The following is a 26,865-nucleotide window of genomic DNA, read 5'->3' as shown; positions in this document are numbered from 1 at the left end:
CGGCCAGAGCGAGTCTGTAACTTGAGTTCAACCGGGTTAACTTGAGACTGCAGTCCAAGCGCACCCATTGGGCTTGTTGCTGTGAGAAAGAACGGTTAGGATCCCGCTCCAAGTCTACATAGGATTGCAGCCGCGCGCTTTTATCCTGCGCGTTTTCCTCGGCAGGCTCGCCTGCGTTTCAGCCGGCTTTATTGCGCCCCTTGAAGCGTGCAGGACTCGAGACTGCAGCGGTGCAACCCCGATCCACCCCACGGAGTTCCAACAGTACTGGCTCCCAAGCGTCTGCGAAGGGTTGCTGCACTATTGCATTATTAGCCTCTCGGATTAGCAGAGTTGTTAGGAAGGCTGTGGATCGAGAGTAAGGAGGAGATGTAGTCTATGTACGTGTTTGTGCCTTAGCTGCCTAGAGGCATCTAGTCTGCTGCTGTTGGGAGACAGAATAAACCTTTCATTGGATCTAATAAGGGCGCCACTGTTTATGTGCGGAGCCGGAGGAGTTTTGTCCCCCTCCCCCTTGCTGGGCGACATTCCGGGAAATAGGCAGGTGCCAGGGGATCCAGAACCCGAAGGAAAGAAGCAAGACAGTGCAAGCACATGCATATGTACTGTACTCGCAAGCAAGTCCCCAGTTGGGCTCACTCACAGGCAAGAAATCACCGGATTGAAGTTTAACGAGGATTTAAAATCTCCATTGGTCGTAGTGGCGCCTACCTCTGAGTAAACAGCACAGGACCAGGGCTGCAAAACGCTATGCATACTTACTTAGGGTCCTTATTACTGCGTATTTCTTCATACCGCGCCTTTTTTCCTGCTGGAACTCAAGACGGCTCACAGATAAAAATAAGAACTGCTGAAAACACGGGGGTGGGGAAACAACTGAGCATAGTTTTAATATATAGTTTTAATTGTACCAATTACGGCTTTTTAAATGATTTTTATATTGTTATATTATTAAAACCGCACCTATAAGTTTTAATTCTCTCTATTAAGAGAGTTGCTAAGCGAGCAGGCGACGCTGAGGATAGACACATCTTCCACTGCGCGCGCCGCCCTGGCAGAACCTTCGCCGGAGCAAAGGTTGCGAAGGTTCCGCCACGGCGGCGCTTGCGCACTAGAACTTACGGGACTCCGAAAAGATGGCTTCTCTTGCGTGAACCCGGAAGGAGCTCATTGCGCAGGCGTGTCGAAGATAAGTAGGCGAACCGAGGCTGTGATTTAAGCGAAGCTCGTTTGGCTAGGCGCGCAAGCACGTCGTTCTACAGCAAGAGGGTGAGTGACGTAAAATTGGGTTCCCCTCCCTCCCCCCCCCCCCACAGTTGGCAAGGAGGGCTTTTAGGGCGTAGCGGGCTGCGTTGCGGAGATAGGATCTAGGTCTGTCTTCCCTGCTGGGCTTTCTGCTTGCAATGGTTTCCAGGCTGGGTGACTCTTGACAGTCCCTTGCAGCACCTTAAAGTTTATCTAGCACACATATATATGTTGCATTGCATTGCATATGTGTGTGTGTAGTTGAAAGATTGATTTTGTCAGGGGACTGATTTGTAAATCCGGGGACCGTCCCCGGGAAACGGGGACATCTCGTAACCTAGAACAGGATTGGAGGTTGCATTGCAAATACCAAACGCTCCTCTCTGCAAACAATGTGTCTTAACTAGCTGACCAATGCTAGGATGTCAGTGTGATAATCGCAACTGGTTTTTTTTTTGGGGGGTGTGTGTGTCTAAAGCCACCCTTAATAATGTAAAAGCAAAGGAAATGCACAAAAGTACAGATTAGTGTGTTATTTAGGACGGCTGCTCACAAAAAAGCAAGGTGTTTTGATAGCACAGACCTTGTGGCATTGGTTAGCCACATGTGTTTGCAGGGGAGTGCATGCTTAGTGTATACACTTTCTACCAGACACAGATCCTAGCTGGCAGCCAGTCCCGCTAATTTGGGCTCTTTATTAACTCATTATCTCTTACTTTTTTTAAAAAAAACCAAAAATAAATGTAGAGCAACCTTCTAAGAAAAGTTACAAGTTATTTTTATTCTGAAGCATGTGACCAGTTGTGTTTTCTAAAATAAGAATCTGGCAAAGTTACCCATTCACACTGAGGTTCAGGAGAAACTTGAATCTGTCCTGATAATTGAGAGTTACAATGTTTCTAACTTAGCTACAACTTGTTGAAGGTATTGAATTTATTTTAGAAAAGACACATATTTAGTATTGTTTGGCATTTACAAACAGCTTCAGAATAGTTGCTTGAAAGTGCCAATTTGATGACAACAAGTCCAGAAAGTGATGTTTAAAAGAAGAGGTCTTAAAGACTGTTCTCATGTATGGGGAAGAGAGAAAACTGGTGACTTCTGTACATCTGAAGTAGTGTACCATAGTTGCTGAGTAGAAATGTGAGACATTTTTGGTATGTGGTAGGGGCAGTTGGGAATATATTTCTTTTCTCATTGCCATCATTTCAAGCTGATTTGTTTCTCTCCCTTTTTGGCTTGTTTTTCCCCACCACTACGATGACCTTTGTTATGTCTACAGCAGTAAAAGTTAAACATTATTCTCATCTAAATTCTACTGGTTTAGAAGGATACAAAGGTTAATGCTGGGTGCAGTTGAAATGCAGATATTAACATGGATAGATGCACCTATGGTAGCAAATGGGTATACCTTAACATCTTACAAGTGAAAACTGTGTGTGTGTGTGTGTGTGTGTGTGTGTGTGTGTGTAAGTAAAACACCTATTTTTATATGAAGGCCCACCGTCTGGAGTGTTTGGACGACCATTACAGTATTGCATTTCATTGTAGCCATTTAAAAGTCAAATATTGACACTGAATTTTAAGCAGATACCTGCATCTTTAGATACTTCTCTACAGTTTTGGATTCCTTAAGTACAGTACCTGGTTGTTACTATCAGTGGCAGTGAAATTACATTTCATGGGTTGCTGGCTCGCAATGTTGACAGGGCACAGTTAACCTTATAAAAATAATTTGATCCTCACCCAAGCCCCTTTTACTGGCGTTTCAGTTCATATGTAGTTGGGCTGTCTACTTGACAGGGTGCTCAGGTGTCCTTGAGACCTCTTGCAGCAGGTTCTAAAACAGGGATACTAGCAAGGATGGCAATAGAAGGCAGCTTATTAGCTTTCATAAGGCATTTTCTGTGCCCAGAGATTTTTGATCAAGTTTCTAGAACCTTCTGTCTTCCCCCACTCTTTTTTGCCATGGGTGACTTTACAATTTACAGCCTAAACAAGATATTGTTGATTTAGGCCAGAGTGCAGAGTTTGAATTAATGTCAATAGTTACTCAATCTTCGAATGCCAGGGATAACTTGAAATAGTTTGGGAGCCCTTCATTCCCCCCCCCTCCCAAGAGATGGTTCCAAGGGCCACAATTTTAGATCTGTATGGCTGCTTCCTAAATGCAAGTGAACTTGCTCTCAGGGTTCTGATTTCATGCTTATCGATCAGTTGTTTGAGGCTGACGCCAAGCGTTTTCAAAGCAGAAGCAGGTTAGGCAGAAGAAAGCAGCCAGCACAGGTATTAAAATCAGTGCTCAAAATTCCCCAGGAGCCAGGTATGTTTTACAACTGGTGCAGGTCCAGTTGTGGCCATTTGGAAATCTTTGAGTGCCACATTGGCAACTAACATCTAGCTGGCTGGCCCCTCCAGCTTTCTTAAGCAGGTAAGCAGAAGGGCATTTACATCCCACTTTTTTCTCCAAGGAGTACATGGTTCAACCCTGCTTCAGTTAATCCCTACAATGACCCTTTGAGGTAGGTTAGAGGCTGTAATTGGCCCAATGTCACCCAGTGAGTTTCATGACTTGAGTTGGGATTTGAACCCTGATCTCCGAGGCCCTAGTTTGACACTCTAACCGCTATACCACACTGGCTTCCTAGAGTGCTTCTATTGGGCAGCTATATAAATCAAGTAAGTAAATAAATATAGGGATAGCAAAATGTCACTTGAAATATTTTCATTGAAACTTGAATTTTGTTTTAGTTCTGATTGGTTTTTTTGATGTTTTAATGTGTTGTAAACAGTTTTGAGATTTTTCCTTTAAACTATAAAGCGGTATAGAAATGAAATGATGGTGATGATGATAATGATAATAATTAATAAACCCCGTTGCAAAAAAAAAAAGTGTTTAGACATTCCGCTGTGGCGACTTTAACCTAGGTTTAATGTACCATTTGGCAATTAGCTTCTATATCTGAGTTTCTAATACTGGTTAAAATGGCTGTGAGAGAGAATGAGCCACTTCTATAGAATCCTAAAAGTTGGAAGGAATCTCAAAGGTCATCCAGCTTAACTCCTTGCCAGTGCAGGAGCTCCCTGCCAAAACATCCCATGTGTAAAAACCTAATGGAAGGAGATGCTCTGTTCTCATAAGATGTCCATGTGAAGCCTGCAAGCAGGACCCAAATGATACAGTGGTACCTCTGGATGCGAACGGGATCCGTTCCGGACCCCCGTTCGCATCTTGAGTAGAACGTAACATGTGACTGCGCGGGTCTCGTTTCACCTCTTCCGCGCATGCACATGACGTCATTTTGAGCATCTGCGCATGCACCAGTAGTGAAACCCGGAAGTAATGCGCCCGGAAATACTTAACCTGAAGCTACTTCAACCCGATGTATGACTGTATAGGATTTTCCCCACCTATGATTCCTATGATTTCCATTATTTGGATTTCAAACTCTTCTCCAGGCATAAAGTCTTTATAAAAATGCGGATTAGGTTAAAAAAAAATTTGAAGCTAGTGTAACTCCAGTTGTAAGGTCTTCTGAAGATGTGTCAAAAGATATCCTTTCCAAGCTGGTTTGTGTGTGTATGTGCAAACTTCTGCATATTTGACAGTGCAGTCCTGTATTTGTCCACTAAGATGTAAATAAATGGGGCTTACTCCCAGGTAAGAGGATACAGGATTGCGATCGGATTCATTTGTTACCCAAAGTGAAACTATTAGTTCTCCTTTGCAGGCGAATTTTATAAGTCGAAAAGCCTCAAATTGGCAGCACATTGTTAGAACAGAGTGAAATGCATGGTGAACCTTCCGATTTAAATTTCACCTGAAGGGCAAGTAATTTGATCCTTTCTCTTTGAAGTGGAAAAGAAGGTGGAGGTTAAGATAGTACAGTCTTTTATCTCTGTGATTTTTCAGGTTGCCATGGCAGCCGGGAGAAATGTGATGAGAGCTGTCAAAGTGTTTGAATTTGGTGGACCTGAAGTGCTTAAGCTGCAAGCAGATATTCCCTTGCCAGTTCCAGGAGAGAACCAGGTAAAAACAAAGACCTTGAACTGGATATATAAATACTGTACACCCTGAAATTAGCATTATTGTTATTTAACAGTTATTGGAAACTTTTCTGCTTCAGTCAGCATGCAGAATGAATTTGCAAACAGAGTAAAAATCCCATAGAACACAGCCCTGGAGGGTAATCCTGACATCTGTACATGCTATTGCTTGCCAGACCAACTGCATAAGTACTACTATAACTTTTGTGCTTACCTTTGACTCTGTTTTATAAAAGATTCTGCAAAAGTTCTATAGGGAATGAACATTGGTTTGCCTGTTACCGGGGAAAAACGGGGGGGTTGTGTTCTTAATGCTTAATAAGAGAGCCAGTATGGTGTAGTGGTGTAGAGCGGTAGACTAGACTCGTAATCTGGTGAACCGGGTTCACGTCTCCGCTCTTCCACATGAAGCTGCTGGGTGACCTTGGGCTAGTCACACTTCTCTGAAGTCTCTCAGCCCCACTCACCTCACAGAGTGTTTGTTGTGGGGGAGGAATGGAAAGGAGAATGTTAGCCGCTTTGAGACTCCTTCGGGTAGTGATAAAGCGGGATATCAAATCCCAACTCTTCTTAATAAGTATTTGTGCTGCTTGTATTTTGAACATATTTGACATTCAACAACAAACAACTTGGCATGAAAATGAAGGTACCAGATTTCTTTCAGTTGTTCAACAAATATCCCTTTCTTCTGCAGGTTCTCATTAAAGTCCATGCATGTGGCATTAATCCAGTGGAGACTTATATTCGTTCTGGGACTTATGCTAGAAAACCAGCTTTACCTTTCACACCTGGTTCAGATGTGGCTGGGGTAGTACAAGGTGTTGGGGAACATGTAACTACTTTCAAGGTATCCCATTTTAAAATATGTTGCTCATTTGCTATCTTTTATACAATATCATTCCGGTCTTGGTTACTAAACTGGGTCTCTTCATAGTTCCTGTGTCTTGGATATGATTCATGTCATCCCTATACATCTGAATTTCTGCCTTCCTTTCTACAGATTTAAATGCAAACCTTTGTTTGTTAACACATTTTGGCCTACATTCTTTGCCAGATAGTCTTTGGTACTCCAGTTACTCCAGACTCAAGTACACCCTGCTTTCAAAGTGTTGGATTTTAAGCTAGTTGTTAATTCTGCTTCCTCTAATGCAGAGTTTCCCAAACTTGGGTCTCCATCTGCTTTGGGACTACAACTCCCATTATCCCTAGCTAGCAGGACCAGTGGTGAGGGATGATGGGAATTGTAGTCTAAAAACAGTTGGAAACAATTAGTACAGATTAGATCTGTTGTCTTCCTGTCATGGGTATTTCACCTATATAATTGGGTTTTATTTAACTCTTCTGGAAATGCCTTCATTTTTACACAGGATACAGAAAACACTTTGGCACAACGCTTCACCTTGTGCATTTGTTTTGTCCTACCAGAAAGGAGACAGGGTTTTTACCCTTGGTACCATTTCTGGCGGTTATGCCGAATATACCATTTCATCAGTTGACACAGTCTTTTCCTTGTCTGATAAACTGGACTTCAAGCAAGGTGCTGCAATTGGAATTCCATATTTTACAGCTTACCATGCTCTCTTTCAAAAGTAAGGCAATGACATCCTAAAATTGCTTTTGAGCAATAAAAATGCAGTAACTTTGGGCCTTTCTGCCTTTTCCTTGAGGCTTTTCTGTGTCACACGTTAAGTCAGACTAATTTTTCCATGTTCTTTAATGCAGCAAATTTGTTGGCACTTTCACACACACACTTTTGCTTTGAGCCTGAGAAAAAGGGAGTACTTGTGCAACAGAGTGACAGTATTTAAAATCCAGTGTGGTGTAGTGGTTAGAGTAGGCTCCCACAAACTTGGCCCACCAGATGTTTTGGGACTGCAACTCCCATCATCCCTAGCTAACAGGACCAGTGGTCAGGGATGATGGGAATTGTAGTCCCAAAACATCTGGAGGGCCGAGTTTGGGGATGCCTGGGTTAGAGTGTTGATCTAGGACAGGCATAGGCAAACTCCAGCCCTCCAGATGTTTGGGACTACAGTTCCCATCATCCCTGACCACTGGTCCTGTTAACTAGGGATTAGGGGAATTGTAGTCCCAAACATCTGGAGGATCGGAGTTTGCCTATGCCTGATCTGGGAGATCAGGGGTCAAACCCCTGTGCTGCCATGAAGCTTACTGGATAACCTTGGGCCACTCACTGCCTCTCAGTCTAACCTACCTCATAGGTTTGTTGTGGGGAATTACATGAGGAGGGGGAGATCCATTTAAACCACCTTGTGCTCCATGGAGAAAAAGGTGGGATACAAATGCGTTGATTGATTGATCAATGCCTAGGCAAAGTCTGCTTGTGGCTTCAGCGCAAGCTTGTTCTGATGGCAGTGTTTTTAACAGGGAGTTATGAAGTTAGTTGGCTGTTTTGCAGCAATACAGTGGTACTCCAGAGCCTATGTTGGGTTGGTTTTTTTTAATGTGCCACTGTATTTTCTGCTCATCACTGAAAGGATTATTTTGTGGTTACAGCTGCACTGTAACTATTTAATATAAAGGTACATTGACAGTCAACATAAACACTGTTGTTTCCTAACACAGATTCAGAAGAAGTGCATTCTGGGGCTCTTCCCAATTTGAAATTCATTGAATATTGGCTAATTTAGTTTTTTAACTCCTCGCCACAGCTACACTGTTGGCTACACAGCAAGGTACACCCTTGTTTTTCATCCTTCGTTAGCCATTTCGAGCAACTCCTTGTTGGATATAATTTATTGTATAAATACAATCCAGACAGTTGTACTGAAAATGTCTTGTGTGTTTCCCTCCCACCCCCCACCAGAGGATCTGCTAAAGCAGCAGAAACCGTGCTAGTCCATGGAGCAAGTGGAGGGGTAAGCATCATGAAAACTCACCTTATGCTTAAAAGGGGCTTTAGCATGGTAACGTACAGTGGCATGTCACCCCAGTGGGCTGGATCTTTCATCCATATGCATTTCTGAACTTCCATCTCCTCTGCAGCCCACTCGCACTTCCCCAGGTTCTGCCCCAGAGGGTTGGAGTCACTTTGGGAGAGGAGAGAAAGGGAGGTCCCGTTGCGTGAGCAGAACTCCACTTGCCCCCCAACACATGGGGTGAGGTGGGGCTGATGCAGGGCACAGTTTGGGGGCAGGGCTTGCATCTACAACCCAGCTGCATTTCTTCACACCACTTCAATTGCATGGAGGAAAATGCTGGAATAAGGGTTTGTGTGGAATTCAAATCTGGCCCTCCTTAGGCTTTTAATCCTGAAGTCCTGGAAGTATTTTTTTTTTAAGTGTCAAACCTCTGTACATTGCCTCTTTTGGTCATGAGAGACATGGCAGAATCCAGTACAGTTGTACCTTGGAAGTTGAACGGTATCCATTCCAGAAGTCCGTTCGACTTCCAAAATGTTTGAAAACCAAAGCGCGGCTTCTGGTTGGCTGCAGGTACGACCGTACTGGCCAAGATTGCTGTTCTTTCTGTTTTATGAAGTGCCTTTTATTGTTTTTCTTTTTAAAGCAATAACCCTTAGAAAAGTACTTCCTGTTCAAAGTTTGACACTTGCTTCCAAAGTATGGCTTGAAATGATGTTAGTGAGAAGTCCCTTGCAATTGCTGCCTTTGAAATGTGAAGACTGGGTGGTTGTGTTATAGTGGTAATTGAGCTGATATATTTTACTGTCTCTATAAAAGAGAAACAGAAGTGTGTACTGCTGGTTGGCTTAATTATTAATTTCCCTGATTTTATTTCAGGGAAGTCGTGCTAAGAGAAGCCACATACTGTTTTTGTGTAGGAGATCAAGTCATGCTATAGCAGACTGTTACTACAAGTTATTAAGGGTCACCTGTAGCTCTGTTGCAATTGAAATTTCCTCCTTCGAAACGATTGTTGTCAATAATTGTATAAAGAAAGTACTATGTTAAACTTACAACACTCTCCCCCCTCCCCCACTCTTTTAAAAACCTAGGTTGGAATAGCAGCATGTCAGATTGCAAGAGCATATGGCCTGAAGGTCTTTGGCACTGCTGGAACTGAGGAAGGGATAAAACTAGTTTTGCAAAACGGAGCCCATGAGGCATTTAATCACAAGAAGAAGGATTATCTCACTCAGATTAAGGTAATTTAGAACACAGACTGCATAGTGGTAATTGGAATACTAGTTAAGGTAGAGGGCAGTATTCTGCTAATGAGTCCTGTTAGTGCAAGGATTTCTGCTTGCATAATCTGCTTTCCCCCAACCACATCTTCTCCCCAGATCTGCTCCAGAAGATTGGGGGAATGGCTAGATTTAGGGGTGTGAGAGGAAGAGGAGAACATTCTGTTGGAATGTTTGCCTTAGTAACACGTTGAGTTCCGCTTAGAGCTCCATAGGTTCCAACCCATTATGTTCCTAATTGACCATTTTAACACCACATGCACCCTTTACTGGGTATACAAATGGGTATCCATACACCTGGCTTCCTGCAATTTCTCAACCTTGTTAATTAGAGAAATTGTGAGGGTTTTTATAGTCAGGTGTGGCTGCAACTGAATCAGTAGCCTTTGTTAGTCTGACCAATGGCAGGAGTCCAGAGTGTTTTTCTCTTTGCTTGTATGGTTCCAGGGCATTGTTCCTGGTATGGAGGAGGGAAACAAGCTTCTTGCAGCTGCTCCTTCTCTAGCTGATAGATGTAGCCAGGTTGTTCTGCTCTGGACTCTTGCTTTTTAGAATGGTGGTATTCTATCAGTATTGCCGCATTACCTGCCATATTACCTGCCTGCCAGTTAAAAATCATAATCTCTGCTCTCAGTTGTGCCATCATGTGAAATGCAGCAGAGGAGACAGTGCCTTTTCAGTGGTGGCCCACTCTTTTTAAAGTCTCCCAACAGTTCCCGAAAACCTTTGTTTATTTCAGTCTTCTTTTAATATTTGACTGTAGTCCTCCATTTGCTGTTCTCTGCTCTTAGTTTGGTTCGCCGTTTATGGCCCATAATGTGTGTCTTTGTCTTGTTGTATAGTGCCTGTGAGCTGCTCTGTGTGCATCATTATTTATTTATTTATTTTACAAAAAAGCAGGATATGAATAATAACTTGAGAACCACAAAAGCAGCTAGGCTTCCATGTATCTTTGATACTGAACAGGTGATTTCTTATGCAGGAAGCTGCTGGTGTGCACGGCATAGATGTGGTAATAGAGATGTTGGCAAATGTCAACCTTGCCCATGACTTGCAACTGCTGTCAAGTGGAGGCCGAGTGATGGTAAGTTTGCACCCCCATGAATGAGAATCTTAATGCTTAGAATTAAGCTGTCAGCATCTCATTCTCTCCACCACTTTGTGTGACAGATTGTGGGCAGCCGTGGTCCCATTGAGATAAACCCCAGAGACACTATGTGGAAAGAATCAAGCATCAGAGGAATTTCTTTATTCTCTGCATCTAAGGTAAAAAAAAATCATCATCATGCAGTATATGTACATAATTCACTTGGAGGAGTCAGCGTGCCTTTTCTGTAACACAGCCAGGATCGGATGCTTGGCTTCAAAACATGGGAAGTTCTGGAAAGCTCCTTTAATCTCTTCCTATACTTTTCTTCATCCCTGCAGGCACACACACTCCTTTAATCATTTCACAGTCTGGGGAACTTTACATAAGCTCTCGGGAGTCAGGTGCTATCTGTTGAGAAGCTTTGGACTGGCCAGTGAAACTATATTCTGCAATAGCATTAATCTTTCAGGAACCAGTCTTGCCTCTTCGGGCTTCATATGTCCTGCAGCTTTTTTCCTCCATGCATTTAGAGAGAAACAATTACCTTAAAAACCTCTGTTGCTTGGGTTGAGAGTAGTACAGTTGTACCTTGGATCTCAAACGCCTTGTTACTCGGACGTTTTGGTTCCTGAATGCTGCAAATCCGGAAGTGAGTGTTCTGGTTTGCGAACGTTCTTTGGAACCCAAATGTCCAATGGGGCTTCTGGGGCTTCCAATTGGCTGTAGGAGCTTCCTGCAGCCAATCAGAAGCCGTGCTTTGGTTTCCGAAGGGTTTGGAAGTCGAACAGACTTCTGGAACGGATTCCGTTCGACTTCCAAGGTACAAGCAAAAATATTCTTGCACAGTGGATAATTCCTGCCTCCTCCTTCTCCACTGTAGCCTGCTGTGTCCCATGGAAAGTCACTGTTGGCAGCGTGGTATTGGGGGAGGGGTGTGTGTGGGGGATGATTGACTACAGGCATCCATTGATTTCCCAGCTCTCGCTACACATGTGTCATAACCGCCACCGCCACATCCAAGCCTTTCCCCAGCCCTTAGGGACAACTTTCCACGGGGCTTACAGGTAGGGGTTGGGAAATCTCTGCTGCGAAAACTAATTTGTGGAGCCAAGCCTACATTCTTTCTCCACACACACACACACACACACACACACACACACGGTACAATGTAGAATAATGAATTTGACTGCTGGAGGGCATAGAAGTATTTTCCTTTCGTGCTCAATTTTTCAAATGTTTTCTTCTCCATTTAGGATGAGCTGCGTGAATGTGCAGCATCAGTTCTGGCTGGTGTAGAAGCTGGCTGGCTGAAACCAGCAGTAGGCCCTGAATATGCATTGGAGAAGGTGGCAGAGGCTCATAAAGACATAATACACAGCCCAGGTGCCTTGGGGAAGATGGTGCTTCTCATGTGTTAAATTGTGCCTCCACACCAATCGTATAATCGCTGCTCACAATTGTTAATGTAGCACGTTCCGAATTCTCCTCAAAATGTGGTTCAGGTATGAGATGCAATAAGCACTAATATTTGAATATCAGGTTTTAAAAAGATGACATGCTTTGTATTTCTGACTTAGACACTCTGCTGTTTGGGGGTGGGTTTTTTTTCTTGCAGGTCTTTGTAAAAGATGTTTGTTTTGCACCCAAATGGTATTGCTATATTGCGGACTACCATTTCCACACGTGAACGTGCTAAACGTGCTTTCAGGCCTACATAAGGGAGTATTAGAAACCCACTGTTTTGGTTATAATTTGCTAACTACAGAATTACATTTCAGAATCCCTCTTTTTTCAAAATAAAGAATACGAGGAAGACAGACCCAACGGTTCCTTTGCTTTTCGTCTTTGGGTAACAATGCCCATACTTAAGCTATGTTACCATTTAGTAAGCCACCTTTCCAGAAGGAGTGCCATTCTTTGGACAAAGTGCCCAGTTCATTTCAACTGCTGATATTGGGGGAAAGGTGTGATTTGATCAGTACCTGTGTACATCTGTATGCAGTCATACCCAGCTTGTGTTGTCTTTGCTCCTTGGAAAAGAGGGAAGGACTGTGCAAATAGGGTTTCCACACGTATGAGAGTATGCACAAACCAGCCACTGTTGTTCGCCGTGCAACAGAAGTAATGGTAATGTATAGATTTAGTGGCTTCATTCTGATGTAAGGCTAAGCCATGCCTTAGTGAATGAATAAATGAATGCCTTAGTGAATGAAGAATAGTGAGCCTCAGGCTTGAATAGTTCACCTCTTAAGCGCAGGTGTGTGTAGGAGAGACCCAAGCCTTTCAGTTTCATTTTAGATGAACCACATATATATTGCCATGTTATACAAACCTGGGCAAACTGTTGTGAATGTCAACCATGGTTTGTTGAAACAGACAAAACTTCAAACCATAGTTTATGAAACTGGTTTGTTTTCAACTAAAGTTAGCTAAGGTTAACCACAGTTCCCTGCCCCCTATGTTCTTTTCCCTCGCAGTTTTTCAAAAGAACTGACAATGTTGGCATACATTTACAATAACGAAGTGAAACAAATATTGGGATACGTTCCTCATGGCTCTTCTGGGTTGTTGTTGTTGTAATGTGCTCATTTTCATGCATTTGATAGGATACAGTACAGGTATATTTTGTTTTCAGGTATGTGAAGTTGGGCCACTAAAGCTGGTTCCAAAGTAAGGTTAATAAGCTTACCATAATCCATCATGAATTTCATTTGCACTTATGCAAGCGTGCCAAATGTTACTAAGGGAGCAGGAAGAGAAAGAGGAATGCAATAGAATCTTGCCACTCAGACTAGCCATCTCGTATTACTATGCAAATGGCCTCCAGCAGTGAGTGTAAACATTTCAGGACTCTTGTAGGATGTTGGTGTTGAGATGCAAGACACATCCAGGCTTGAATTGTCAGATCTTTGCTGTGAGAGCTAATACTGCAGGAACTACACTTTACAAATCTTAATTTAAAATGGGTTTCTTCAAAGAATAGCCCCACAATGCGGTGTTACAGCTACCAAAAAGCAACAACACAAAACCCCTATTGATTTTTTCATTATCATCCCTGTTTATCCAAGAACTGCATTTTGGCTTACTGCTTGCCGCACGTAGCCAAGATACTTGGACAGAAGTAGCTAATTTGGGCGTTAGAACCGAAGTTAAAGAGTATGGTTGTCCTTCTGAACCACTACATGTGTAATTTGTACTGGGGCTGTTTGTGACAGATGGAGCATCCTTTTTGAAGTGTTGTTCTGTGATAGAGAGCAGGAACAGTTGCCGTGGAGTTATTACAAAACATATAGGTCACTTTATTACATTTACGGCTCAAAAGGAGCGTTTGAAAATGGCTTTGGTACCACTCTGATTCAAGCTGTTCCATGGCTAATTAGCAAAGGTTTCCAATCCGGATAAATGTCTGCTGCATCTGCAGACCACCTTTCCCCAAAATTATCTCTAGAAATATATTAAAGGTGCTCGTTCATTGATCTGAGCCTTCTGCTAAATGTGACCTAATGCTGCTGGATTATTTGGTTCATCTGAGCACATGAAATACTTGAAATCTAGCACTGCTGCTTTTCTTGAAAGATGGAAGTATAGAGATTATGGCTGTCAGAACAAAGCACCAGGGAATATGAAATATTACTTATGAAGGCCTGGTATCAGCTGTTTGGGCTTGTGATGGCAGTAAGTTATAGTGGAAATGTAAGGTCAGATGCATAGAAAGGAGAAGCTTAATGCTACGCTATTTGCAACAGTGTTCCCTGTGCCCGCCTACATCTGTCTATCCCAGTTCTTTATATCCCGCCTTTCAGGATACAGATCCTCCCAAGGCAGTGTACAAGAAACAGTGCAGTATTACTGAAAGAGCTAACAAGGTGTCCACTAGTTGTTATGGACTAGAGCTCCCATCACACCCAGCCATCCCAGCAAATAGTTAAGGATGATGGGAATTGTTGTCATCAGTATGTGGAGGATACCAAGCTGGCTGTTGCTAATCTACCTCAAATGAGGTGAAGCGTTCAAGGATAACTAATTCATTGCTAGCAATCCTGCACCCATTTACCTGAGTTTAAGCCCCACTGAACTCAGTAGGACTTGCTTCTGAATATAGACATGTGTAAGGTAGTTTACTGAATGCAAACAGGACTGTGTCATGTAGCCTTTTCACAGAACCTCAGTGCCATTCAGAATGCAATAGGTGTGGTTAGACTATTAAGAAATAAAAGTTGCCAAGAAATTTTGGGCAGGATTCACTGAATTAAGTTAATTAAGCCTTTGGCTTGGAGCCAATTTGATTCCCTCCCTCTCTTTCTTTTTTCTTTTCCTTCTCCTCCTGCGATGAGGCGACATTTTAATATTTTAATGTTTCATTATTTTAATGTTGTATTTTAATCTTGTTTTTAAGTTGTATTCATTCAACTTGTTTTTATTATTGCTTGTAAGCCGCCCTGAGCCCGGCCTTGGCTGGGGAGGGCGGGGTATAAATAAAAATTAGTAGTAGTAGTAGTAGTAGTAGTAGTAGTAGTAACTGGAAGAAACCCATCACGAGGATTTCTACTTGCCTGATGGGATTACCCCTCCCTCTGCCCGCATGCTCCACAAAATTGGCTGAGGGTGGGTGGGTGCTGAATGCAGGACCATTCCCTCTGACAAGCTGGAATGCTTGGAAGACCACGATGTTGAATTATATCCTCTGTTGAAAATAAACAATTGCATGCATAAATAAAGCATAGGCCTAGCAGTGATGTTCCACTATTTCCTGTCGATGAAGTTTTCAGTGGTGTTGAAAGTGACCATGTAGAGAGCTGCTTGACTTCCCACCAGAAGGGGTCGTGCTACTCCTGTTCCTAACACATTTCTTATCTGCAGCGATGAGATGCGTTACACTTTATACCAGTGAAGGAATGGGGAGATATTCCTCAAGGCATTTGCCAAAACACAATTTCACACTTTCTACCTGGGAGACGCATGGGATATTACCTCAAGAAAGGTGGAAATGGGAGACCTTTCCTTCTCTTCAATAAGTTATTAGCACTTCTATTTCAACATGTTTCCTTTACCAGGGCTACAGTAATAATAATAATACAAAATCCCTGCTTTGCAAAGAATGGGAGAACTAACCTTTGAAATGCTGGTGGTCTCCTTGGAACTATGTGAAGGCAATAAGCTTATGCCAATGTTTTAAATGTGTTAGGAAAGTGTACCTCAGGCATGGGGCAGGGACCCCACAGTGGAGTCCCATCCTTCCTGACCGCTGGCTGTGCTAGTTAGGGCTGATGGGAAGTTAACTTCTTACTTTGATTTGCCCAAGACAAACAATACCCCCTTCACAAAAACTCCACACAGAGAGAAACAGCAATAAGCATGATTATCATAAGGCCTCAAAAGCCTTGAGAAGGAAGTACATCTTCACATGGTGCCAAAAGGGTGAGAATGTCAGCATCAGGCAAGCCTTGCTGGGAAGAGAATTCCATAGAGTGAGGCCACAACCAAAAAGGCCCCCTCCCTTGGCGTAATTCTTCAAACTTCTCTCAGACAGAGGACCTGCAGAGGAGCCTGGGATCACGAATGAAGGGTCCATGTATGTTCACTTGGTAAATTGTAGTTCCAAAACATCTGAAGGGACTTCTCTGCCATACACACAGCTAAGCATAACCCATCCCACTACTATGTATAAAGTGCTGAATATTTATTTTGCTGACTACATGGCCTTTTGCCATGAAATTAAGACAGGTTGCCAGAATCAAATTCTTAGATTCCAACTTAGTTTTGCTTAGCACTCAGTTCTAGGTGGCATGTTCTTGATTCCACAAAGATGGAAGTTTCTATAACATGTAAGCTTTGGGACCCTTGTGGACAGATATGAAGATAGGAGTGGAGCACTATGACATCTACTGCCTCGTCTTCCTTGAAATGAAGGTCCAGAGGTTCATATGGATCGAAAAAGGAATACAGAAAAAGCCATTCAAAGGAACAGACGAGAAGAGGACATTTTTGTTAGGAGTAGGAGATGCCAGCAAAACCCATTGGGTGGTATTTAATCGTCATGCTCAGAGCAGACCATAAATGGGACTTTAGACATGGCTAACTTAAGTCCATGAATTTCAATGGGTCTAACTGGTATATGATTTAGTTGGATACTACCCGTTGCTTTTTAAAAGTTTCCTTCCCACTGTTTTTAAGTCAGAACAGACATTGTAGTTACTATTAATAGGGCCATCAAGGCGGTGTCTTTCTCAATACATTTTTTTAAGCCTTCAAAGCCTCTGGCCATCACTACATCTTATGGCAGTAATACCTTAATAAGCTGTGCATTATCTGAATAATTTCTCGAAACATGTTCAAGCCCAAGAGATTTGGGAGACACTTTCTGCATCTTTTGCAGCTCTGTGACAAATATTTTTGACAAGAGGCAACTAGAATCATACACTGAAATAAATATTATTCTTGATTCGCCCCTGAATTCGGAATAAAATATGCATACTTCTTAGTGGCACACCGGACGCCATTGCTTGTCCCTTTAATATGGGTCCCCATCTGTAACATTGCTTTAAGTGTGTACAGTTGTCTACCACTATGTCACTTTCCTTATCCTTACCCTCCTTCCAAAGCACATTCAATGCACGTGACTTTCCTCAGAGAATTGTGGGAACTGTAGTTTCACTTGCTCAGAGCTACAGTTTCCAGTACCCTTAACAAACTACAGTTCCCAAAGTTCTTTGGGTGAAGTGACTAAATGTACTTTAAATTGGGGGGGGGTTGGGGGGGGTCTTCCCCTTTTTACCACTGCCTATTGCAGATTGTAAGCACCTTGGAGTCAGGGTTCTGCCCAGGTAACTCTTGCTAGGTTTACATCCGTGCTGATGGCATCCCAGACCCTCCAAGCGTCCCTGTTTTCCAGGGACATCCCTGATCTAAAGAAGCCATCCTGGTTTCTGACCGGGATGGCTGGTTTTCCTTAGGATGTCCCTAATCGGAGAAATGTTGGAGGGTATGGCATCCTGCCGTGACGGATCACTTGCTTTCTGCCTTTCCTCCTATTCCTGTATACGCCTCCTCTCCTCTACACAGCATTGACTAGGTGGCGATTTCAGGAAGAGCTCAACAACTGCTGCAAATGCTTCAGATCCTCGCCTAACAGGGGCAGCTGCGCGGGAGCGCAGTGGAATCAAACCAAGCAGTTCCCCTACGACGTAGGTGAACAAGCATTGTGGGTGGTCTGGCCAGGGCATACCAGCTTCCGAACCTTTAAAATGAGGTCGTGCTGTTATCTCCGTTGGTAGAGCGTGTGAGACTCTCAATCTCACGGTCGTGGGTTCGAGCCCCACATGATCGGGCAAAAAATTCCTGCATCGCAGGGGGTTGGACTAGATGACCCTCGTGGTCCCTTCCAACTCTATCATTCTATGTTCTTAAAACGGGACTGGATCATAAATTAGCCTCCATGTCTGAATGAATCACTGGTCCAAGCACTTTGCAAACTCTATGTTCTGTGTATGAGATGGGGAGATATATATATATTTTCCGAGGTCCCTGTCTGCAGATCAGACCAGAAGCTCCACCGACGGTGTGTTGTGTGTGTGTGTGTGTATTTGTGTGTGTCGGGTTACAGGCGCCTGGGGAACCTGCTTGCAACACAGCGCAAGTGGCAGCGCCGTTCCTCCTATCAGCTGAGAGAGCCTTCCCAGTTCTCCCAATACGTTGGGCTAAAGGAGGTTTTTCTGCCCCCCGCCCTTTCTTTCGGGCTGTGCGCCCGCCTCCTCGAAAGCATCACCACGTGGCCCTCCCTTAGCAACGGGAAGAGATGTTTTGGCACAGTCAGCTGGGGGCCAGGTTAGGATCCCTGAGGGGAAGCCACAGGGTCGCGGGCATCTGGAAGAGGCGAGGAGGATCAGCAGTCGGTTTCTGTGGCGACTGCTGTCTTTTAAAAGCACACGGCCTTTAAGCATCAGGTTTTTTGTTTTGTTTTGTTTTTTGTTTAAAAAGCCATTCTGCAAAAATGAACCATCCTCACCCTGGGTAAGTGAGAAGGTTCCAGATCTTCAGGAGGAGGGTCGGGGTGGTGGTGGGATAAAATGGGATGGGGTAGACAGCAGCTGCATATATTTTGCGTGTCTTAAAAACCTACCTATTCACCAGCTTGGGGGGGGGGGCTTTTTGGTATTGTTTCAGGGTTCATCTCCTGTTTGAAAATTACATATATGTGCCTTTTCTCCCCCATTACCAAAATGTCATTTTCTTTTCAAAATGAAAGAGAGGCTTTTATGTATAATGATGACATGCGTCACTCTCGCCGTCAGAGTTGCAAGCGTCAGGTGCTAAACCTCAATTAATGGAGCAGAAAGATATGTTTAGTGCGAAGTTTGTTAGACAGCAGAGGAATACGAAGAGGGAAGTGCCACAGCTGAACTCATTCATATTCTCCAAGAGCGGTGTGGTGGCAAGGAGCATGGAGGGGTAATTTAACATTAAAAGCCCGTATCCAAACTAAAATTATTGTTATCTTCCTCCTTTTGGGTTACCTGCCTAAATACAGATTTGGCAGCTCTTGCTATTCAACCGGAGAAGTCTTTTATGCAACTTAAATGTAGTAAAACTGATATTTTAAAGCAACTGTGATGAGTTGCTTTCTTGTAATGAGCCATCAGAAATAAAGGCTGGGAGGCAAAGTATCTCTGAGCTTGTCTTGCATTTAATTTAAGGTTTTCTTTTCCCTTTCCCTTGTATCTATCACCTTTTCAAAGAAGAAGAAGAAAATGGAGGGCATCCAAATTTAAATCATTACAAGTTTCTTGCATTAGAGATACAACAATAACTTTGACTTTCAATTCCCGTTGTCAACACTGGCTGGTTTTTTGTTTGTTTGTTTTATAATTAATTATTTGAAAATTATGCAATCAACTGTAAGGAAAGCAACAGTAATAAATTCACAGCTGATCATACATTGCTTAACTTGCTAAAACATCCAGCTTTTTATTGGGTAATATTCACACTTGTTTTGAACTTGGACAGATGATTATTTTTAAGTGAACTTTGAGTGTTTTAAACACATGAGCTATAGTGAAGATAACCCCTGAAGCTGTGTGTATAGATTAACTTAATGAAGACAAATCCACATATCTTGTTTTTGGCAAAAAATTATCCATGCCAACTGAAATGCTGTATCTGGCTTTGTTCTGGGAGGACTATTACACAAATCTGATCCACAGAGTGCTCCGATGTTCAATTAATGATGGACCTATTATGAATTAAGGGATCCAGATTAAGTTAGTTGCGCTTGGTTCTTATTAAAACCAATAGTATTTACATAATGATTAACTTACTCCGTTGATTTCAATGTGACTTAAACTTAACTAACTGTGGCTTCAATCCTATACCAACTTACCTGCTAAGTCCCATTGAACTCAGTGGGTGATATCCAGGACATAGCAAAAATATGCAATGCAGCTTTACATAGTGATCATAAATAGAATGTTCAGGGAGAGGAGCAGGAAACTAGGCTAATCTTCTACGATTTTCTACAAAGCCTCTCCACATAGTTTAGGCATACCTTTTTGACAAGGTAGTAGTGACAACTAGAAGCCACAGTGGACAAAATTGTCCTTCTGTGTAACTCTGAAAGCTGCTATAGACCTATCAGGGTATATACTGGGGGTGAGGAACATATGGTCTTTGCAGATGTTGCTGGAACTCCCATCATCCCTGACTGTTGGCCATGCCATCGTATCTGTGGCTGCTGGGTACTGAGGCTCAATATTGCAGAGGGCACTGCATGAGATGACTCTTTGGGTCCCTTCCAACTCTGCAGTTCGAAGATTCAAACATTGGGAGGGCAGCAGGTTCCCTACCTGTGGCCAATGCTGGATCACCGGCCTTCAGCTCCAGCCCTACTTTTCTCCCTCGCTGCCTATCAATACTGCTGCCTCCTGTGATCCTTGGCCATATGAAGGTGTTTGTGTCAGAGACCCATCTTCACCTTGGTTCTTCAATCCTTCAACTCTATCTCTTGACCATTCCCAATCATTGTTTTATTAGCCCACTTGCTACTCAATCACCTAAGCCTCTTTCTCTTCCTACAAGGCTCTCCAGACCTCAGCATTAACATTTATTCAGCACCCCTCTCTTATTAACCCCTTCTTGCTTGAGAGACCCTGGCCTTCCTTACCCTTTCCTCAAGCCTCCTCTCCTCCATCTATTCTGGGTTCCCTATCTTCTGGAACTTTTTTCCAGTACTCATTCTGCCTTTGAAAAATAGTTCTGATTCTGGCTCCAGGTCCCATGTTGAGTTGATTTTTAATCCCAGCCAGACTGGCAGCTCCAATGTATCACAGAATGCACATTGCAAACTTCCTCAGAGTTTTGCTTCTGGAAGTTAAATGTTTAGAAACATTCCATACTATTAGTCTTTTCTCAGCCAATCAGTGCCAGAGGCTTTACAGCCATCAACACAATGCAACGTCTATTTAAATTATTTACAACTCACTTTTCATTGTTCACGGGACGCGGGTGGCGCTGTGGGTTAAACCACAGAGCCTAGGACTTGCCGATCAGAAGGTCGGCGGTTCAAATCCCCACAATGGGGTGAGCTCCCGTTGCTCGGTCTCTGCTCCTGCCAACCTAGCAGTTTGAAAGCATGTCAAAGTGAAAGCAGATAAATAGGTACCGCTTCAGTGGGAAGGTAAACAGCGTTTCCATGCGCTGCTCTGGTTCTCCAGAAGTGGCTTAATCATGCTGGCCACATGACCCAGAAGCTGTACGCCGGCTCCCTCGGCCAATAAAGCGAGATGAGCGCCGTAACCCCAGAGTTGGTCACGACTGGACCTAATGGTCAGGGGTCCCTTTACCTTTACCTTTTCATTGTTCACACAACCCTAGCGTGAGGAAAAACTTTAAAATACTCTAAAACAACATTTCCTTTAAATAGAACTCAATATAAAACCAAACACCATAATTTAATAGTGATTATTGGAACTTGTGAAATATATATAACTTTGCAAAGTCAACCAAATCTTTGTTCCACTTCCTATGCCTTTGCATCATGCATCATGCTCCATGCCTTACTGTGAGGCTGGATCTAGACACATTTTTTTTAAAAAAAGCATTTAAGGGAAACACGTTGTAAACCTCAAAGAGGGAAATAATGTTGGCAAAAGACAGAACTCGACAGCACCACCTGGTGTCACAGTGTTATAACACATATAAAATGCTTTCCCTTTACTAATGTAGCTGAGTCCTAACATTCACCTGCCATTTGACCAGTTAAAGCCTGGGTAAATTCTTCCATAATTTCTCCTGGCAGCATGTGTACTGTGATCATTTTCAGATTCAGATATGGCTCTTAAAGGAACAAAAGCAAACATTCAAAAATTAACTAAGAACTCAAGAGTGATTGGTCAACTAGCCTTGACATGAGACTTCATGTATCTGAATGGGTTGTATATAATATGCTAGGACTTTCATATTACATGAAACATTCAGTTTCCTGTTAAATGAAGGCTCTGTACACAACACCAGCTTAAATGCAGCTACGTTGCTCTTTTCTCAATTCAGATCAAAGCAGGTTTTTGGGAAACTGAGTATTTCATAAGAAACAACAGGATATATACAGGATAGATATGGATTGTGACTGATGTTGAGTGTACACCACTTTCCAGTGGGAATGTGCTGGATGCAGAGTAAACAGGAATGTGTGTACACTATTATATATTTACCCAGGAGTAAGACCCATTTACCTTAATGGAGTTTATTTCTGAACAGATGTATGTAGGATAATGCTGCTATTCTGTTTGCAAAGGTGTCAGTTTTCTTTATCACAACTGGAAATAAAGGCACATTGGTTACTGTATTAAAGCTATTAAACCTGGGAAAATATCTCGGTTGCGGTTGGGTCTCATTTCAGCTTAAGTGTAGAATTGGCAATAAAGTGCAATTGTAAACGATAAGGCAGAGATTGTAACTCCCTGTAACTGGCTCTACCGATCAATAACTAGGATCTTTCCAGATTGTTTCTTTGGTGTACCATTGCTAACTTAATTGCACCATGAACAATTAACCGTGAAGATTTGTTTTCTAAAAAATAATGTTAGAGACTTACAGAGTCTTATGTTCAAATCTACCTTCAAATCAATAAAAAGAGTCACAAAAATTTGCTCTGAAAGGCAACGCTGTTTACAGGACATAAAGTACTGGTGACAGTAGTAAAGGGCAGATAATGTATTTGGATCTTGCATCATAACCTGCCAAGGGGGCAGGTCTTTGGTTTGATAAAGCCGTAAGGGTTACAGTTCTGCGTTTCTGCATGATTAGGCCTTGATGGCTGGTGGCCTCATCATGCCCCTTTCTGACTGGAGTTGTGTGCTGGTTGGAGCTGTGCATTGCACACCCTAACAGGAGGCAGTGAGTTTAAGCAGAGGGATGGTTGGGACAAGTAAGGCTCAGGGCTTGCAGGACCTACGACTGTGTTTGGGGAGCAAGCCCTTCAGGAACTAACGAGTGATTGGGGGAATTATTCCAGTGCTAGGAGGAAGCTCTTCTCATTGCTGCCTGTGGTTGTACACTTCACGTTTCCACCCTCTTCTATCACCACCCCAATGAAGATGCTTTATTCTCTTTTGTCTCAGGTATGGTTAGTAAGCTTGTGGTAAACAAACAGTGCTTCATGCATTGCCAGGAACAGGTAACATAAGAAGAATGTTGTTCGCTTGTGGTCTTTCCAGTGTTGAAAACATAATATGTGTACTATGGTTTGCTGTTAACACTTGGAAATAGAAACCTGGTCTAGGCTTTCAGTACATAGTGTGTGTGCACGCATGGATTGTTTGTTTGGATGAAAGGCATCCATTTCTTTAACAGGGTGGAAACCATGCCCACACGTAACCAGTGATGTCATACTAAATTTTAACATATTGGACCTGCTGGGTGGGAAAGGAGCCCATTTCTTTCTCACGGACTACAGACTCTCATGAGATGTGCTTCAAAAGCAAAAGAGACTGGGGTCCGAGTCTGCCTAGAAGCTAGATCATCAAAGCTGGAAGCCTTTCTCTGTGATCCAAAACACCTGTGGAAACAGGGTTTGGGGGACTGGCCTGGCTTGGTTGGATATAGAAGTGTCTCTTTGTATGGTTAAGTCCCTGATGTCTGTCCCTGTGCATATTTACCAGTGAGGGGAAAGGGGAGGCACGTGAGGATGCATGGGGATGAGAAAGAATGGGGACCAGTAATGGGCTTCTACTAGCACATGATGCTCAGATGCTAAACAGTGTTTTTAGCAGCAAATAGAAGCCAAATATTGTAATAAGACCAACAAATTGCATATCTTCCAACTAGACACACATAATTTCCTTAATCAAAAGAAACTCAGGGTTTCACTGGATCTGAATCTGCCCCATTCTTGCCCGTGGGGAGTAATGCTGCTTCCTTACAATCATACGCTGTGAATGCTAAGCATTCACTTATACTGTGTAGCTGACAGACTGGCCAGCATTGAGTTATCTGATCCAGAGAGTAGCCCAGGGATCTTCATGGAGAACTCCAGGTTGAACCCAAACTGTCCAGGTCATGATCTATGGCAAGTGTGGGGAATGTTGGGCATTGGCGATGCTTGATGGGGCTGATGAGAGTTGCAGTTCTGCAATACCTGGAAGGCCAAAGATTATCCACCCTTGATCTACGGATATTCATGAGCAGGTGCATGGCAAAAGGTCAGAAGTGAGGACTCCCATAGCTAGCTAACATCTCTCTTGGGATTAGTAATAATAATTGCTCGTCAGAGAAAAAGAGCATGACATTTATTCTATTGAGCACTGCAACCTTAAACCTGGCTTTTGAACAAAGTGCTCTTTGAGCCTATAATGAATTTGGACGTTTTGCTGAAATGAGACTATCCACAACTGAAATGTAACACAGTAGTTCAGCAGCTAGCATTGCTCGGTCCCTGTGATATCTGTGATAGTTGAGATATCTGTGTTTTAACTTGTATCTGGCCCGTGAAATACTGAGAAGGAAGTAAATGAAAGAATATTGGGGTAGGTTAATTCCCCCCTACACCTCTATTCAGGCAGCACACTAGTGCCAGGAGACATTATAAATCAATGCGTGGCATAATTGCTGTAATCTGGCAGTTTCAGATGCAAATGCAACTACTGTGATAAGGAAAGTAACATAAAACAGTTGCTATAGCGCCAGTGTTTAATCACCAGGCATAACACGTCAAACTAAATTGTCTGCTTAAAGATCAATTTATTTGTGGAGGCTGTGGGATCATTGTGAAACCAAAAATAAACTTCCTGTAAGTCTTTGGCTTTTGTCGATGTTCTTTTCTGAAGAGAATATTTTTATGCCACCCTTTCTTCTCACCAAGAGACCTTTTGTTTACCATCACACAACATCCTGATAGCATATCCACCTGCTAAAAGCCACAGGGTTAACACACAACAAGAGAACTGAGGGAAAAGAAAGGTGAGCTAATAATAATTGTATTCACCATTTCATTTAAGCTGAGATGGCATATGTTTCCTTGGCTTGCTTGGCATTTAAAAGAGGGGTTAAAGGTAAAGGTAAAGGGACCCCTGACCATTAGGTCCAGTCGTGACCGACTCTGGGGTTGCGGCGCTCATCTCGCTTTATTGACCGAGGGAGCCGGCGTACAGTTTCCGGGTCATGTGGCCAGCATGACTAAGCCGCTTCTGGCAGACCAGAGCAGCACACGGAAATGCCGTTTACCCTCCTGCCAGAGTGGTACCTATTTATCTACTTGCACTTTGATGTGCTTTTGAACTGCTAGGTTGGCAGGAGCAGGGACCGAGCAACGGGAGCTCACCCCGTTGCGGGGATTTGAACCGCCGACCTTCTGATCGGCAAGTCCTAGACTGTGTGGTTTAACCCATGGCGCCACCCGCGTCCCACAAAAGAGGGGTTACTTAGGCTTATTCCCACCATGCCTTTATCTCAGGAGGTGCGCAAAGAATCTAAACCAGATGCCCCTCTTTAAATGCTCATGTGTAGATATCACCCTTGTTGGGCCAGGGCAGGTCTTTAAGGACACACATCATAGCTCTGTGAGCACCTTAATTAAACACACCAGCTGTGGGAAGTGCTGGTGTAACTGCAGCAGATACAACTTCCAGCCTTCCTCAACCTGTACTGGCTGGATCTGATGGGAGTTGTACTCCAAAACTTCTGGAGGGCACCCGGGTGGGGAAGCTGGCTAAGAACCTCTCTTAGCCCTGACAAAAGTTACCTGGGTTGTTTTGCCAGGGTGTTGTGTATATGTGTGTGTGTTCCTTGCATTTTAAGGTAAACAGTTCTCTGGGTTGTTGTTTTTTACGACTGTTTACAAGTGACTCTTTTGGTTTCAGATTACTTGCAAATTACAACAGTCTAACAGACAAGCACTTGGCAGGCTACTTCAGCAACACCCGGATTAGACGTCACCTGCGGAGATCAGGGCTGGTAAGTATGCAAATATTTCTTGTCAGTTTCCCTGCGTTGAGCCCTGGAGTGAGGAACCCAAGGCCCTTCACTTATTGAACTACAACTCCCATCGTCCATGACCATTGGCGACGCCACTGGGACTGATGGGAGCTGAAGTTTCTAATTCCCAAATTAAGCACACCTGTTTATTGAAATGCATGTTATCCAACCCTTCCTTTTAGGATCTGAGGATAGCATGCATTTATTCTCCCTTACCCTTTATCTTGGTGACAACCCTGAGAAATTGGTTTGGCTGAGAGAAAGTGAGTGGCCCACGATCACCCAGGGAGCCAGCTGAGTGGGAATTTGATCCACATACAGTGGCTAAGTGGTGACACTTTTAGCATTCTGTTTCATACCCTAGCCTCTTGCCCTTGCCGCCACCCAAGAAAAAGCATTTGGGGCATACAGTGGTACCTTGGTTTATGAACTTAATCCGTTCCGGAAGTCAATTCTTAAACCAAAGCATTCTCAAACCAAGGCGTGCTTTCCCATAGCAGCGGGGGACTCAATTTACAAATGGAACACACTCTCAACAGGAAGCAAAAAATTCTTATTCCAAGGCAAAGTTCACAAATCAAAACACCTACTTCCGAGTTTGCAGCGCTCCTAATCCAAGTTGTTCATAAACTAAACTGTTAGTTAATGAAGGTACCACTGTATTTCATTTACTACCTGGCCTGGGTGCCGTGGCTTTCCTAATAATGTATGGCAGCGCACCTGTTATTACTTTGACCACACCTGTCACAAATCATTGTGACAGCATCCAGAGTTGACCAATTAATGTGGCAGCATTACATGGCATGCATTTTGCACAAAGGCTGCACACTTCCTTGGGAGCATCCAATTGAATTTT

The 26,865-nt window shown here is 43.2% G+C and overlaps 2 protein-coding genes and 1 long non-coding RNA gene across 7 annotated transcripts in view; 2 read left to right on the top strand and 1 right to left on the bottom strand.

Moving 5' to 3' along the window:
• Positions 1–4: 4 nt before the first annotated feature.
• On the top strand, positions 5–12,366 carry CRYZ (crystallin zeta). Its single transcript, XM_083510588.1, has 9 exons — positions 5–1,269; positions 5,159–5,275; positions 5,987–6,139; positions 6,718–6,881; positions 8,120–8,171; positions 9,269–9,418; positions 10,440–10,541; positions 10,628–10,723; positions 11,801–12,366. Exons 2-9 carry the CDS (start codon positions 5,165–5,167, stop codon positions 11,963–11,965), a joined length of 993 nt encoding a protein of 330 aa, XP_083366714.1. The 5' UTR covers positions 5–1,269; positions 5,159–5,164; the 3' UTR covers positions 11,966–12,366.
• Positions 12,367–18,139: 5,773 nt separating this feature from the next.
• The window catches only part of ERICH3 (glutamate rich 3), a 66,434-nt gene continuing 57,708 nt past the window's right edge, over positions 18,140–26,865 (top strand). For all 5 annotated transcript variants that reach the window (XM_083510407.1, XM_083510403.1, XM_083510405.1 and 2 more), the window contains exons 1-2: positions 18,140–18,557; positions 25,895–25,988. In XM_083510407.1, coding sequence (XP_083366533.1) covers positions 18,538–18,557; positions 25,895–25,988 — 114 coding nt within the window. In that variant the 5' untranslated portion in view covers positions 18,140–18,537. The remainder of the gene's footprint in view (positions 18,558–25,894; positions 25,989–26,865) is intronic.
• On the bottom strand, positions 19,487–26,864 carry LOC310710120. The gene is made up of 4 exons (XR_014527821.1): positions 26,600–26,864; positions 22,271–22,354; positions 20,704–20,903; positions 19,487–19,776 (listed from the first exon to the last, which is right to left on the bottom strand). It is a non-coding gene; the product is annotated as an uncharacterized lncRNA (long non-coding RNA).

Source organism: Podarcis liolepis (genome assembly GCF_965112155.1).
Source record: "Podarcis liolepis genome assembly, chromosome: 6".
Classification (NCBI taxonomy): domain Eukaryota; kingdom Metazoa; phylum Chordata; class Lepidosauria; order Squamata; family Lacertidae; genus Podarcis; species Podarcis liolepis.
The sequence above is the reverse complement of the archived record's forward strand: the minus strand, read 5'-3'. Positions and strand labels throughout refer to the sequence as shown.

Coding starts and splice junctions, on each gene's coding strand:
- CRYZ (XM_083510588.1), top strand. CDS start 5,165: ATGGCAGCCGGGAGAAATGTGATGAGAGCTGTCAAAGTGTTTGAATTT. Junction 5,276..5,986: donor CAGTTCCAGGAGAGAACCAG/GTAAAAACAAAG, acceptor TTTCTTCTGCAG/GTTCTCATTAAAGTCCATGC. Junction 10,724..11,800: donor CTTTATTCTCTGCATCTAAG/GTAAAAAAAAAT, acceptor TTCTCCATTTAG/GATGAGCTGCGTGAATGTGC.